General features: G+C 53.5%; 1 protein-coding gene across 1 annotated transcript in view; it reads left to right on the forward strand.

Annotated features, from left to right (window-relative positions):
- ATP9A (ATPase, class II, type 9A) overlaps positions 1-16091 on the forward strand; it is a 97013-nt gene that overhangs the window by 66766 nt on the left and 14156 nt on the right. Inside the window, exons 15-21 of the mRNA XM_006773650.2 lie at positions 1271-1432; positions 8765-8857; positions 9938-10021; positions 11344-11514; positions 12902-13000; positions 15103-15192; positions 15266-15410. Of these exons, the coding sequence (XP_006773713.2) occupies positions 1271-1432; positions 8765-8857; positions 9938-10021; positions 11344-11514; positions 12902-13000; positions 15103-15192; positions 15266-15410 (844 nt within the window). The remainder of the gene's footprint in view (positions 1-1270; positions 1433-8764; positions 8858-9937; positions 10022-11343; positions 11515-12901; positions 13001-15102; positions 15193-15265; positions 15411-16091) is intronic.

A 16091-nucleotide genomic window follows, 5' to 3' on the forward strand; every position in this document is an offset into this window, starting at 1 on the left:
AAAAAAGGAAGGGTGCCTTTTCTTGTTTCTTTTGTAGACACCATGACCTTGAACTTGGATGGAATAAAACAGCAGCTTGTTTGGCATTAAACCCGGTGCCTCCTATACTTGTTTCCTATCGCTGCTGTAGCAAATCGCTGTATATCTGGAGTTCAAAACAACACGGGTTTACTGTTACAGTCCTGTGTGTCAGGGGTCTGACACGGGTCTTGCCAGGCTATGGTCAGGGTGCCCTCAGGGCTGCGTTCCTCCTGGTCCCAGGGACAGTCTGTGTCCTTGTGTGCCCAGCTCTGGAAGCTGCCCACCTTCCCAGGTCTGTGGTCCTTCCTTCGGCTTCAGCGTCACCTGTGTCTGACCCTCCTCCTGTCCTCACATTTCTCTCTGGCCACAGCCAGGAAGATTCTCCCATTTCAGGGCCCTCAGTCTTAATCACATCTGCAAAGTCCATTTTGCCTCGTAAGGTGACAGTCACAGGTTCTGGGGATCAGGACGTGGGCATCGTTGGCAACTGTTAAACCTCCTACCACTTCTTCCACCAACTTTCTGATGGTGACTGTGTGTCGGGGTGGATGCCTGACAAATCATGCCTCCAGGGGTGCCGGGCCCACTGCTGGGGGCCTGCCTTGCAGGTGCCTGCCTGGCCTGGCCTCTGTCCCTTCCTCGTCTGTGTGACTAGTGTTGTCAACCTCGGCAGAACGGACATCTGGGGATAATTTTCTGTTGTGTTTGGCAGCATCCCTGACCTCCACCCACTGGATGCCAGTAGCACACTCCCATCCCCCAGTTGTGACAACCAAACATGTCCCCAGACATTGAAATGCCCTTTGGGGGGCAGTGTTGCCCAGTTGAGAATACTGGGTGTGTAACCATGAGACCTAAACAGGAGCCTGAAGGTTAAGCCACCCCGTCCGTCCTGGTAATTGTTTGGCGTGGTACAGATTCTCCCAGCAGTGATCGGTGGTGACTTTGGTCTGTGGTGAAGCGGTCTGTAGTCACTCCTAACCCTGTGCATGCTGCCTGGGCTCTGGCATGGCCTGCCGTGGGACCAGGAAGAGAAGGCGAGTCGTGCCTTTAGGGGCAGCTGTGAGTGCAGAGCCCCCAGGGGCCCAGGGGAGCGGATGCCGTCACTGGGTTGGCACAGTCTTCCCAGGGACACAGTGGCCGCTTGCATTTCACCTGTCTGCCCCCCTTCCACCGTTGTGTTCCTGTGGTTGACCTGTGACCCAGGACGCTCAGCCGTGTCTGACCTTCGACCCCGTGTTACCTGCAGGTGGCCCTGGTACAGTGGACCGAAAGTGTGGGCTTAACCCTGGTGGGCCGGGACCAGTCTTCCATGCAGCTGAGGACCCCTGGCGACCAGATCCTGAACTTCACCATCTTGCAAATCTTCCCTTTCACCTACGAGAGCAAGCGCATGGGCATCATCGTGAGGGTGAGTCCTCTCTGTTTATGACGGGAATAGTTCAGAACCCCCAAGTGCACCATGAATGTCCCCGTGGCTTGACCTTCTTCCGACCCCTTTTTATTATGTCCTCCGTTGCCCAAACTAACAAGGGGATGTGAGTCCCTAAGCAAGTGGTTCTCAACCTTCTGGCCCTTTAAATGCAGTTCCTCACGTTGTGACCCAACCATAAAATCATTTTCGTTGCTACTTCATAACTGTAATGTTGCTACTGTTATGAATCATAATGTAAATATCTGATATGCAGGATGGTCTTAGGCGACCCCTGTGAAAGGGTCGTTCGACCGCCAAAGGGGTCGGGACCCACAGGTTGAGAACCGGCCTAAGCAGACAGAAAAGTCGTTCATTCATCAGACAGCTGGTCAGCTCCTTGTTAACCCCATTCTAGAGCAGTGGTTCTCCACCTCGGCTGCACATGTACAGTGCGATTGAAACTTCGTGGCCACACTCAAGGGGCCAAAGAGCCACAGTTTGCCGACCACTGGTCCAAGGAATATAGACTGAGCACTTCTTGGTAAGAATATATTTCCATTGTATGCTCTTTTGTTTAATTAAATGTATATCTTTTATTGAGGTGAAGTTCATTTAACATGAATGAGCCATTTTAAATGTATAAATCAGTGGCATTTAGAATATTCACAATGCTGTGCACCTTTTTGTCAAGTTTCAGAATGTTTTTATCATCCAAAAGCGAATTTGTAGCCCCTAAGCAGCCACTCCCTGTCTCTTCTTCCCCCTACTCCCTGGCAGTCACTAACCTTTCTGTCTCGATGGATTTACCTATTCTGGGCATTTCATATATTAAGTGGACTCACACAACATGTGGCCTTTTGTGTCTGGTTCCATTCACGTAGCATAATGTTCTGGAGGTTCATCCATGTCCAACAGGTATCAATACTTCATTCCTTTTTATGGCTGAATAGTATTCCACATTGCTATCCATTCATCCATTGATGGGCTGTTGGGTTGTTTGCACCTTTTGACTGTTGTGTCTAATGCTTCCAGGACATGTATGTACAAGAATTATAATACCTGTTTTCAGTTCTTCAGGGTGGAATTGCTGGGTCATGCTTGGTCAGTTACTCAATTGCTGGGTAATTCTATTTTTAAACGTATGAGGAATGTCTAAATTCTTCCTGCAATGCTGCACTATTTTACATTCCAGCCAGCAGTATACGAAGGTTCCAGTTCTTCCGCATCCTCATCAGCACTGTTATTTTCCATGTTTTAAATTACAGCCATCCTAGTGGTTGTGAAGTGGCATTTTATTGTGGTTTTGATTTGTATTTTCCTAGTGACTGATGGTGGGGAACATCTTCATTTGCTTATTGGCCACTTGTATATCTTTCATGGAGAAATGTCTATTTAAGGACTTTGCCCACTTTTTAATTGGGTTGTTTGTCTTTTTGTTGTTTGTTGTAGATAGTCTGGTTACTAGAGCTTTATCCAAGATCCGATATGAAAATGGTTTCTCTCATTCTATAGGTTGTCTTTTACTTTATTGATAAAATTCCTTTCATGCACAGACGTTACTAATTTCGAATAAGTCCAGCTTGTCAGTTTTTTCTTTTGTTGATTTTGACGAGGTATCATATCTAAGAGTTCATTGGTAAATCCAAGGACATGAATTTACTCCTATGTTTCCTCCTAAGGGTGTTGTCGGTTTTACTTTTTAGGCCATTGATCCCTTTGGGGTTAGTTTTTGTATATGGTGTGAGGTAGGCGTTCAACTTCATTCTTTTGCATGTGGAGCTCCAGTTGCCCCAGGACCATTTATTGAAGACACTCTTGTTTCCCCATTGAATAGTCTTAAATTAAATATTTTTAATGGGTTTTCATTTGTGCAATCACAACATTATTGAAGAAATGTTTACTCAGCTTCATTTGCCCTATTTATTTCAGAACTTCTCTTTATGCTTTTGTAACTTTTATTGAACTACAGCATACACAGAGAGAAGCACAAACATCTGAAATGTGTGCACCTCAAGTGCTTACAAAGTTAACACACCCATGCAGCCAGCCTCCAGAGCAAGGAACAGAAGCCCCCCACCATCATCCTTAGCTCCCTCGTGCCCCATTTCTGCTCACTACATCCCCCTCCCTACAAGGATATAACTACTGTCCCATCTCTGTCATTGATTAATTTTGTCTCTTGTTGAACTTTATGTAAAGGAAATTGTACAGTAGATACCCTTTTGAATTTGAATTCATTTGCTCAAATCTTTACTTCTAAGATTCACCCATATTTTTGCATGGATTGTAGCTCAGAAATTTTCTTAAAGAAATAGAACAGGCATTCAATCGAAGTCTCCCCATCTGCCACTCCTAGAAGTGTCTCCTGCACCAAGTTCCTCATTCTTAGGAATTTAAAAATACTGTTATCAGACATGTTGAGTATAAATAATGTATATCATGGAGTTACATATTTTTATTCTCTCTCTAAGAGGCATTGTAGTCCATGTATCATTTTTGCACTTCCTGCTTTTTGTTTAACACTAACTAAACTTAATGCTAAATTTACACCCACTTCATTAAGCTTAGCTGATTTCTGGTACTGCATTTTGTGACTATGCCCCTCTTCCTTCCGTCTTTTGCGCTTCTCTCTTGATAGCTGCCACTAGCAAGAGCACAGCTCTGCGTAGCCTTGTCTGCTCGAGGCTCCATTGTACAGACGTCAGTTTCTCTATGCAGTTCTCCCAGAGGGAGAGTTGCTGGGTTGTAGAATATGCACATCTTTAACTCTGCCAGGCATCCTCGGCTCTTTCCCCAAAGGGCTTGCTCTAATCTCAGTCCCCCCCCCCCATGCTCCCCCACATTGGATAGTGTCAGACTTTTACAGTGTTGCCTGTCTGAGGAGTCTGAATGAGCATCTTGTCTGCCTACTTGCGCTTTTACTCATAGAGACCACACTTTCCATCCAGGGGAGCCTGAGAACCCTGGGGTCATAGGCCACTTTCTTCTTAAACCTGGCTGGCCACCAGCATTGCCGGGGCGCTCAGTGCGTGCAGGTGACCTGGTGCCATCCCAGTCCTGCTTGGTCATTGGGCGGTTGCTGGTGTGTTTAAGGTTCCGTGCACTATCTGGCATGGCTGGAGAAAACTCTGCCTCAGATCATGAGAATCTTTGGAATAAGAGTCTCATTTTTTTCTGGATTTAAAAAAATACCCTACAAATGAGGACCTCTACCACCCTATCTACACAAGTCTTTCTTGCCCTAGGGATCCAAGTTGTAGATTCTATTACAGTCATTAGTAATAGTAGTATTAGGAATTGGGAATAGTAGTAATAGCCTGCAACCTGGGCATGTGCCCTGACCAGGAATTGAACCGTGACTTCCTGGTTCATAGGCCGATACTCAACCACTGAGCCACGCTGGCTGGGCCCAGCAGGTGCGTTTACACTCCATGGGGTGTGTGTCCTTGGCACTGGGGGGCTGGAGGGAGCTCCCCTCCCACATACCTGCTGCTTTTCTCCCTGGTCTCAGCCTCTATGACCCGGGGCCTCCGCATCGTCAGCACACATCTCCTGTCGGGAGCACCCGTGGCCTCGGAGCCACAGCGTAGAGCCTGGGGAATTAGAGCCATTATCTCCTGTGGAGTCACTTTAACTTCGTTCCAGCCTTTATTTTTCCAAGTGTGAGGCCAAGGGCTCTGCTAAAGTCATTTCAGGGTTGAATCATCAGGCCCCCCTATCAGCCATCCTAGAACGAGTGGGCAGCGTGCACCCGCCCTTCCTCTAGTGGGAAGGGACTCTCATTCCCAGACACTTTGTCAGGTGTGGCCCCGTGTCTTCCCACAGCAAGAACGGGACTCATGCCTGGAAGTGGGATACTGTTGGGTGGGCAAATGCATCATCTGAAAACAGCACTCCCTCCTACCCAGGTTACTCCCTCCTGCAGGTGATAAAAAAGTCAGCATTCAGTTGACATTTGGAACAAATAATTATATAAAGAAGATCAAAACTACTTGTCTTTATTTTCCCACCAAAGGCGGTCGCGGTGACCTTCTCGGAGAATTTCCCATTGATAAGATCAAAGCTACTTGTCTTTATTTTTCCACCAAAGGCGGCCGCGGTGACCTTCTCGGAGAATTTCCCATTGATTTTTTCCAAGCATATGAGCGTGTATATCTGTGACCATTTTTAAAAAAAATATTTTTATTGATTTTTTACAGAGAGGAAGGGAGAGGGATAGAGGGTTAGAAACATTGATGAGAGAGAAACATCGATCAGCTACCTCCTGCACACCCCCTACTGGGGATGTGCCCACAACCAAGGTACATGCCCCTGACCGGAATCGAACCTGGGACCCTTCAGTCTGCGGGCCGACGCTCTATCCACCGAGCCAAACTGGTCAAGGCACTGTGACCATTTTTATAAAGTTGGCATTGAACTCCACAGGAGGCTTCCTAAACTGCTCCTCTCCAGTGAGCTATGCACGGTGAAAATGTTCTCCTATTGTTAAAACATGATTTTTTAACACGACTTTTAATGTGTGCATAGTGTTTTGTTGGAAGAAAGCGTACCATTATTTAATTGAATATATCTATTTTTGGGTGCTTAGGTTGTTTTTCATTTCACGCTGCTGAAGGCACACATATGAGCAGCCATCTTGGGTTGGCTGTCTTGGACGCGATGCATATTATTTTGCTAATTTTTCTTGGTTTCTGACCTGCCTTCCTCCTTCTCTTTGCTTTTGATGGGTGGAAGTCAGCACCCAGGGCGTTTGGACCAGTTTTGCATTTTGCATGACTCTCACCCAGGTTCTCATGCTGGGGCCACCTTGCCCGCAGGGGACGTCTGCAAGTGCCTGGAGACAGTGTTGGTTGTCTCAGCTCCAAGGGTGGCATCTGGTGGGTGGAGGCCAGAACAGCCTCCTCACAAAGAATCCAGCGCCACTATTCTCTTTGGCGGGGCCGGGAGCTGAGTGTGAACGTGTCCATACATCCTGTCTGTTATTTGAAAGTCACCGTCCGTTACCTGATGTGACGACGTTTCAGTCACTGATAGAAGCTCTTGGTTTACTTCGTGACTGCAGAGTTTGGGTTTGCTCTCGCCTGGTTCATCAGCCCTCTCAAACGTGTGGGCTCCTGGGCAGGACGCGGTGGTACCGCCTGGTGCTCACAGAGCGAGGCCGGGTCTGCGTGAGTCTCTCTCCTCAGGAGGTGGGCACGGCTCAGAGGAACCAGCTTCTTCGGGGCTCGCGTGCTTGTCCTTCGGAAGGGACCGGCCTGCCCTGCTTTTCTTCTGCACAAGATGTCCCACCGCCTCCCCACGTGGAGCGACGCCGTCGGGCCGTTGGCGTAGATCATCCCCTTGTCATTGTTTGAACAGAGGAGGCCTTTGAACAGGTGCCAGCACCAGACCACAGTGGAAAAAGACGAGGCCCCCAAACCATGCCACACACCCGGCAGAGCTCTGTAAATTTATAGCGTCATCTTGCCATAACATGGGAAAGAAGTAACCTGGTGATGAACTTGGTGGGAGGAAATGACTAAGGGGAGGAGACAGTCAGCGCAGTATTGACATTGGAAGGGAGGCTGAGCTCTCTGAGTCCCTGCTGGAGGAGAGGAAGCCGGGGAGGGGCCTCATTTCCTACCGCGCTCTTGTTCAGCACCATGTGGGTGAAGGGGAAGGAAAAAAAACTCCGAGGCTTTCATGTTCAGACCCCACAGCTCTCCTTGGCCTGAGTCACCCGCGAGCCTGGGCACGATCTGTCGGCGATAAGGCACACCGCCCGGAGCTTTCAGACGCAGCGGGCGCTCTGTGGCGGGCGGTGCTTTTCTGAGTAATCATGTTGTTCTAAAAAGATCCTCAGTGATTAGAGGGCTTGAAAGTTAGTTTAAAAGCGGAAGCTGTACCACTGATTTGGCGGTGTGCTTCCTTTGTATGAAGCGTTAACAGGCACGCATTCTGGGTATCTGGGCAGTAGAATTTAGGCCCCGGGAGGTGTGTGTGTGTGTGTGTGTGGGGGTGGTGGTGGTGGTGGTGGTGGTGGTGGTGATGGCCACGCTCAGTTCCCTTGCCCTGGATGAAGCCTCCAGCCTCCGGCCTCCCCATGATGGGCATCATCGAGGAAAGAGTCGTGTAAGGGGCAGGAACCAGCGATTTCCCCGTCATCCCTCCGAGCCAGCAGTCCTCAGCGTTGGCGCTGTGGGCCTTTGAGGCCGGGTGGTTCTTGGTTGTGAGTCGGTCCTGTGCACTGTAGGATGTTCAGCAGCCTCCCTGGTCTGTACCCACTAGACTTCAGCAGCACCCCCCTCCCCCGCCCCCACTCTGACAACCAAAAATGTCTCCAGACATTGCCCCATGTCTCTGGGCAAGGGGTGGGGGGGGATTACCCCCATTGAGGACCTCTGTGCTGATAAGCCTCCTCCACATACAGAGTGACTGAGGGCTATGGAGTTACTGCCACTCAAGCGGAAGGGGGTGCGGGGGGGGGCATTTCCTGTGTGTCTGGCCCTTTGCTACATGCTCTACATAGATGGTCTCCTTTAAGCCACATACACCTCTGCAGTAAGAGTGGTTAGGGTCCCTATTTTACAGGTGAGGAAACCGAGGTTTAGAGAAAAGATGTAGCTTGTCCCGTGAGGGGATCGGCTGGGGCTGGTACCAGGTTCGAGCATTTGATGGCTGTACAGTGGGTTACCCACTCCCCAGAAAGCCTGGCCAGGCGGACTGAAACTCCCTAGCCCAGTGCTCAGCTACACGTTGGGTGGGCGGGGTGGGGGGTGGCGTCATGTAGGTTTTCAGTGGAGGTTCTGCCTCCCAGGGGACATGCGTTCATGTCTGGAGACATTTTGTGGGTCTCCCTGGGGTGCTGCTGGTGTCTGGTGGTGGAGGGCCAGGGATGCTGCCGGAGACCCTGCCCGCACTGCAGAGAGTTCTCCAGGTGAGTGTCGTGGTGCCAGGGCTGAGCAGCCCTGGTCCAGGGGATTGTCTCCGGTCTGTGGGGGGCGGGGGGCGCCATGGTGACACTGGCAGGCCAGTGTGTAAACGGAGTTATCTTACAGCGTGGGAGCTGTTCCTGCTGGAATGGTAGTTACTTAAAAAAAAACAAAAACAAAGTTCTTACATCCTTTTGATCTTGCTTTCATCATTTAATAATTTTTCAAATGCTCTGAGTTTTCTGCTATTTTCCGTGGCCTTTGCCCCAAAGCGAGGCCCCCTCTGGCTTTTTATCTCTGGCCAAGTGGAAAACATGGGCGTCTGCTGAACACACGGGGCACACCAGCTGTCAGGGGAAGCGGGCACTGGAGCCGGCGGGCGTTCCTCCCGCTCACTCCTGCCTTCCGGCCCCTCTAGGATGAATCAACGGGGGAAATTACCTTCTACATCAAGGGAGCTGACGTCGTCATGGCTGGCATCGTGCAGTACAACGACTGGCTGGAGGAAGAGGTGAGCGTGATGTGGGCGTGGGAACCGGCCTTGCCGGCACCTCTGGAGGCCTGCCCTCACAGGGGGTCAGGAGGGGGGTCCCTGTATTCGTTCTCCACGTAGCACATCACCCCAAAATGCTGCAGCTTCGCATAACACGTTCAGTTCTCGCCGTTTCTATGGGTCAAGCATGCGGGCACAGCTTGCCTGGGTCCTCCACCGGGTCTCTCACAGGCTGCAGTCAAGGGGTTGCCTGGGGCTGGGGTCTCATCTGAAGCCTCAGCCGGGGCAGGACCCTGTCCGGACTCAGTGGTCACGGGCAGGAGTCCGCTCTTCGGTGGCTGTTGGCTAGAGGCTGCCACGTTCCTTGCCACGTGGACCTTTCCGTGGGACAGCTCCCAGTGCGCAGCTGGCGTTGTCAGCGGGGGAAGCGAGGGAGCAGGACGGGGCGGGGAGAGGATGTTACCTGCCCTCGGTAGGGACCTCCCCTCACTTCGCCACACTCTTTGCTGGGAACAGGCCACTGGGTCCAGCACACACTCATGGGAAGTGACTATACGAGGGTGTGGATATTGCATCTTCGATTGGGTGGTTTGCAAACACAAATGCCCACAGGGCCAGGCGGGTAACGCAAACGGAACTGGCCGGGCCATGTTTTCCTGCCAGGGTCACGTTTTGTGTGTGAAAGGCACGGGCATGGTGTCAGCTCGATGCCTGCTTTCCGGCAGCCCATGGAAGCGGCTGCCTGTCACCGTCAGCTGCTGTGGTTACTTGGGAACACGTGCTCAGTGTGTCAGAGGTTCCGTTTTCCCAACAAGCCGGAAATCCAGATTTTCCTGTGCCGTGTTATACCCGTGACTTAAATTTTGGAACAAACGGTGCCCATCACAGAAACTGTAGGTTGTGTGGCCTGTGGGTCATGCCACGACCTCCCCTTAGAAGGTTCACTCAGGGAGACGGCTTTGGGGAAGGCAGGTCTGGTGGCGGTGCGCTGTCCCCACGGCCGGGGCCTGTCCCCTTCAGCGCCCGGCCCTCCTCCACGAGCGTCAGGGCCCGGGCAGAGCCTCAGTGCAGCCCTGCTGACCGCCCTCTGCTTCACAGTGTGGGAACATGGCCCGAGAGGGGCTGCGGGTGCTCGTGGTGGCGAAGAAGTCTCTGGCCGAGGAGCAGTATCAGGACTTCGAGGTGAGTGGTCCTGTGACGGTTGCTTACTCTCAGCCCTGCCCCCCTGCCGGTCATCTCCTCCAGCTGCCCCTCACTCCTCCTGCTCTTGCCACCCTCCTGTCACTTCCGAGCACAGTCAGGTTCACTCCTGTCCCTGGCCTTTCCACTTGCTCTCTGAGTGCACAGAACTCTCTTTCCTTCTGTCGCTCCGTGGCCCACTCCCTCACTCCCTTTGGCTCTCAGCTCAAATGCCGCCGCCTCTGAGAAGTCCTCCTGGACTCCCCACCTAAAGCAGCCCCACCTCAACTCTCGCCACCCTTCACCCCATTGAACTTTCTTCATTGCACTTAACAACATCTAGAATGACCATATACATAAACATTAACGTATCTTTTCTGGAATAGAATCTTTTTGAGAGCACTTTGTCACTCTGCTTGGCTCTTATAGCCCCAGCGTTTAGGCTGGTCATCGGCACATAGCACACCTCCTGGAAAATTTGGAATGAGGCCCTAGTTTTTTAAAGCTGTAAAAAATATTAATGTTGAACCAGATCATTGACTTGCACAGCCAAGGGTTCCAGCATAAATATGTCATCTTGTCCCATAGATCGTGTGTCCCTCGAAGGGAAGTGTCTTTGTTAGGTCCCCAGTCCTGGCATAAAGCCAAGCGCGCACACGCATGCAAGACGGGAAGGGAGGGGTGAGGCTGGGGGACAGGCTCTGGGCCCTTGTCCTGTTCCCCCCCGAGAAGCTGTGCTTGTCTGTCTCTTTTATGTGTGAGTTCTTCATACAGTTTTAATTAACAAGAGGCCTCGCCCTGATCAAGTCCACCTTCCTTTCCATTTTAAAGGCATCCGTTTCGAGTCGGCCCATGAGGGGCCTTTGATTTTCCTCTAGGTCTTTGCCAGCACTGGGAAGAGGGGAGAAACAGAAGGGTTGGGTCGATAGTCTTCTGAAGTGGGACTTCGTCAAGGATGCTTGGCTACAAAGTGTGTTTTGTGCGGGAGAACCTACTGCTTTTCTGAGCTCTTGAGTTGTGCCCGTCCTTGCAACAACCCAGTGAGGTTGGGGCTGTTATTGCAGCTTCTGGGTGAAAACAATAGAGGCTCAGAGAAGTTAAGCAACTTGCTGGAAGTTGCACAGCAGGTGGGTGTAGAGCCAAGGGTGGAACTCAGGTCTGTCCAACTCTCGTGTCTGGACTGTGAACTTGGGAGGGACCGAAGCCTCCGTGTCATCCCTCTGAGGGCTACACCAGGTGCTGCGGTGGGACCAGCATGCCGTCCCACTCGGCGTCGGACAGCCTTGCACCTCCCCACCCTAAGCGTGTCCCCTGCTGTGTCCCAGGCTCGCTACGTGCAGGCCAAGCTGAGCGTGCACGACCGTTCCCTCAAAGTGGCCACGGTGATCGAGAGCCTGGAGATGGAGATGGAGCTGCTGTGCCTGACGGGGGTGGAAGACCAGCTGCAGGCAGACGTGAGGCCCACGCTGGAGACGCTGCGGAACGCCGGCATCAAGGTAGGTGGCCTGCTGCGGCCTGGCTGCTGAATGACCGCCCCGGAAATGGGCTCCGGATTATACAGCTGTCCCTTGAGCGGAGTGCAAAGGTGGGAGATGGAAGGGGGGAGGGGACGTGTGACAGAGGGAGCCAGGCATGCAGGGACTCCAGCCCTGTCTCAGGTGGGCCTCTCGTCACCTCCCGCCCCGGCAGCCCTGCGCGTTTGCTTTCCTGGCTGGCCTTCCTGACCAGGCCGGCTCCACGCAGGCAGGACCGCCCGCGGCTCCTCCTCCCTCCGTGCCAAGTGTGTCCACTAGGTCCCTGTGAGTGGCCAGCCAGCCAGCCTCTGTCGGTGCGTCTGGGTGGATGGGTGACCACCTAACAGAGTGACCGCCTGCCCCAGCAACTGCCATGTTTACGCTTTGTACTCTACTCTTTGGGGCCCTCAAATGTCCAGTAGTTTAATCGGGAGAGGCCAGGAGAGGGCGTCTGGGAGCCTGCAAAGGATCAGCGAACTTCCTGGCTCAGCGCCCCTGAGAACACGTGTGTGTTTGCCAACCGCCTCGCCCCAAAGCAGCTCTGGGCTGCGTCCTCGGGCCTGCATTCGGCAGAAGCGCGTGTGAGCTGGGCCATGCGAGCTTGTGGATTAAGACCGGCCACAGGGTGCTCCGGGCACGTCCATGCCCATCGGGGGCTCCCGTGTGTGCGAGCGTGGATTTTTGTAAAACAAACGCTGTCACCTACCTTTGGCTCATAGGAAACTGACAGCGAGATCCCAATTTTGAAAAAACGGCCTGATGTCAGAGGGCCCGTTTCTTTTGCGTTGTGGTGTTTAAACTTTGTCCCTGGGCCATTTCCAGGACCTCCCTATTGGGACCTCGCTGAGCTGCTTTGGGGCAAGTCACCTCTCTGCCCCCACAGCAGTGAGGGATCTGTTCCGAGGTTGGAACCTGGAGGTCCACCACCAGCCTTTTATAGTCAGGGTTAACCCCACGGGATTCCTGACCGGCATCCGACCAGGTAGAAAGACCATGTGTCTGTGACAAGCCTGTGTTTCCTGTGGGACCTGGAAGTGACCCCTCACCCATGCAGGCTCCCCTTTCTTAGAGATCAGTTATGACTTTAAGAAAAATTCCCAGAAGAGGGGTTGTGAGGCCAGAGGCCGGGCTTCATGATGTCTCCTGAAGCGTGTGGCCCAGCGTCTGCTGCCACCAGGGGTGGTCACGCCCCATCCTAACGGCCTTGAATGGGGTGTTTCCTGTCACGTGTGGGGGCCCCGTGAGCCTCGAGGAGGTAAACGGGACACACTAAGTTCAGCTCGATGTTCCGGGAAACTTGGCCGACGCAGGCGACAGGCCGCCTTTAACAACACTAACCGCGGGGACCTCTTTCATGCGGCGACTCCAGGTTTGGATGCTGACGGGGGACAAGCTGGAGACAGCCACATGCACAGCGAAGAACGCGCATCTGGTGACCAGAAACCAAGACATCCACGTGTTTCGGCTGGTAAAGCGTTCTCTGCGGGGGGCCTCACGGGGGGTGTGGCTGCAGTTTGCCTGTAACCTCGTGACCTCATAACCTCGAGGGGGCCCCCAAGAGGGGAGCACGTTAACCTGCTGGGCGGGGGCTTCCACGGTCGGTTTGGGAGGAGTCACTGATGAGCCAGTGAGGCCGGAGTCTCCTTCCGGTGGTGTCTCCGGAGCACCCCGTCCCGTCCCGGCCTGTGTGGACGCGTGGCCTTAACCTGGTGGGGTCATGGGCCCTTTGAGAGGCTGCTGGAAGTAGGCAGGTGGCGTGAGGATGCAGATAAGTGCGTGCATGTGGAATTGTACCTAGGAGCCCAGGGTTTCACCAAGTCCTTGAAGGCCAGTCCTGGGGTAAGAAATAAGGTCCAGATCACAGTGTTGGCCTGAAGGAACACCTGGGAGCCTGGAGAAGGAGGTGTGTTGGGTGGGCACAGAAGTGGCCCCAAACAAGCAGGCATTAGGAGCCCCGAGGCTGGAGGCAGGGGCTGTGCCTGGCCTTACTGAGCTGAGGTGAGGAGCAAGTCCCTCTGGGGCAGGGTCCCACTCATCTGAAACCGGAGCCACCATACCAACAGCTGCAGGGACCTCGGTGTTTGGGGGTCTCCCTCTCACCCCGGCCTGTGGTCCATAGCACGTAGAAGCTCCAAGAAGGCCAGCTGTTTGGGGAACAGCACACAGTGTTGCTCAGAGGCAGATGCGGTGGATCCTCATTGTTCACGGGATCTGCTGACAAACCCGCCTACTCGCTAAAATCGATCTGTGACCCGAAAAGCAGTGCTCAGTGCTTTCCGAGTCGCTGGGGTCAGGTGCGCGTGGTGCAGTCCGAGTCGTGCACGTCCGCTGAGGCGAACAGGGTGGGTCCGCCGTCTTGTTTAGCGCTCACGCTGCACACGGTGTCTTTTTCACGGCCCATGTAGGGCCACTGTTTTGCATTTTTGTGCTTTTTGTTAGCGATTTCCCTGTGTGAGATGGCCCCGGCACAGTGGTGAGGGATGGCCACTGTTCTGAAGCACAGGAGGGCTGCATGTGCCTCACGGAGGAAATGTGTGGCTTAGCTAAGCCTCTCTCAGGCCCGTGTCCAATGTTGTTGGCCACGAGTTCAGTGTTAAGGAATCAACAAATATGTCCGCAAAAAAGACATTAAAGCAGGAGCACACATAACACGAGGTTATGTACTGATCGGGTGGCAAGAGATACCGTGAGCGGAGGCTGGCAGGAGCCATGCCTATGCTTCCTGGGGGCCTGGTCGTGTTGCTGGCTCAGCGTTCAGGGCGGGGCCGTGCCGAGCGTAACTCACAGCTCATGAGAATCCACTGCACGTCCCAGAAGTCAGCGCCTGCAGACCGTGGCTCTCGTGCTAGCGCCCTGTTGTGGGAAACAGCTTTACCTAAATGCGGGTACGCCCGTTGTTTCCATAACTGTCGGAGGCTGCTTTGTGGCCTATGGAGCCCGCAGGAGTTCACATCTGTCCTGCGTGGAAAGCCGCCTCCCCTGCCGGGTGCCCGCACGCGGCGTTCTCGCTGTGTGTTTCAGGCAGGCTGACACACATGCCCTGCCTCAGTTTCCTTACATGTAAGGGGGCGTGGCGTCCTGTGGGGAATGCTTGGGAAAACACGGGAGTGCAGGGCAGGCCTGGCACAGGCAGAACCTGCAGTCCTTCTTGTTCTTGTTTTATTTTTATTTATTTATTTATTTTTTAAAAATATATTTTATTGATTTTTTACAGAGAGGAAGGGAGAGAGATAGAGAGTTAGAAACATCGATGAGAGAGAACGGAATCGAACCTGGGACCTTTCAGTCCGCAGACCGACGCTCTATCCACTGAGCCAAACCGGTTTCGGCTTGTTTTATTTTTTTACGTGGTCACAGCCGTCCTGGGGAAACGCAAGGTGACAGACAGGCTCTCCGGTCCCCACAGAATCATCACGAACAGGATTTAATTTGGCTCTGGGTCCGGTGGCAGGGGAGGGGCAGGGGTCCTTGGCCAAGTGGCCATTGTCTTCACGCGGCTCCAGGAAGCCACTGTTTGTTGTTCTGCGGTCTCCGAAGAGCGAGGCCGCCTCACCCCTCGTTCGCTTCCAGGTGACCAACCGCGGCGAGGCCCACCTGGAGCTGAACGCCTTCCGCAGGAAACACGACTGTGCCCTGGTCATCTCTGGAGACTCCCTGGAGGTAGGACCGCCTGGTGCCCCTTCCTGCTGCCGTGAGCGAAGTGACCTTGCTGACCCCCCTCCCTCCCCAACAGATCTGCCTCAAGTACTACGAGTACGAGTTCATGGAGCTGGCCTGCCAGTGCCCGGCCGTGGTCTGCTGTCGCTGCGCCCCCACGCAAAAGGCCCAGATCGTGCGTCTGCTGCAGGAGCGCACGGGGAAGCTCACCTGTGCAGTAGGTAGGCTAGTCACCTGGCGGTAGGTAGGCTAGTCACCTGGCGGTAGGTAGGCTAGTCACCTGGCGGTAGGTAGGCTAGTCACCTGGGGGTAGGTAGGCTAGTCACCTGGGCGGTGCGGTAGGTAGGGTAGTCACCTGGGCGGTAGGTAGGGTAGCTCACCTGGGCGGTAGGTAGGGTAGTCACCTGGGCGGTAGGTAGGGTAGCTCACCTGGGCGGTAGGTAGGGTAGTCACCTGGGCGGTAGGTAGGGTAGCTCACCTGGGCGGTAGGTAGGGTAGTCACCTGGGCGGTAGGTAGGGTAGCTCACCTGGGCGGTAGGTAGGGTAGTCACCTGGGCGGTAGGTAGGGTAGCTCACCTGGGCGGTAGGTAGGGTAGTCACCTGGGCGGTAGTAGGGTAGCTCACCTGGGAGGTAGGTAGGGTAGCTCACCTGGGAGGTAGGTAGGGTAGCTCACCTGTGCAGTAGGTAGGGTAGCTCACCTGGGAGGTAGGTAGGGTAGCTCACCTGGGCGGGTAGGCTGCAGCTTGAGCCTGTCCCACCGGCATGCTGGGTCCATTTTCTGGCGCGGTAATTGGGTCCTGCGGCTGTGTTCTGCACACTCCCCAGGCCACTTTGCTCGGGTCTTGATATCTTCCTCCACGGACTTGGCTCTGTTTTGTAATAATTATGATTTTGCTCTTTC

The sequence above is a fragment of the Myotis davidii genome, unplaced genomic scaffold, assembly GCF_000327345.1.
Source record: "Myotis davidii unplaced genomic scaffold, ASM32734v1 scaffold27, whole genome shotgun sequence".
Lineage (NCBI taxonomy): Eukaryota > Metazoa > Chordata > Mammalia > Chiroptera > Vespertilionidae > Myotis > Myotis davidii.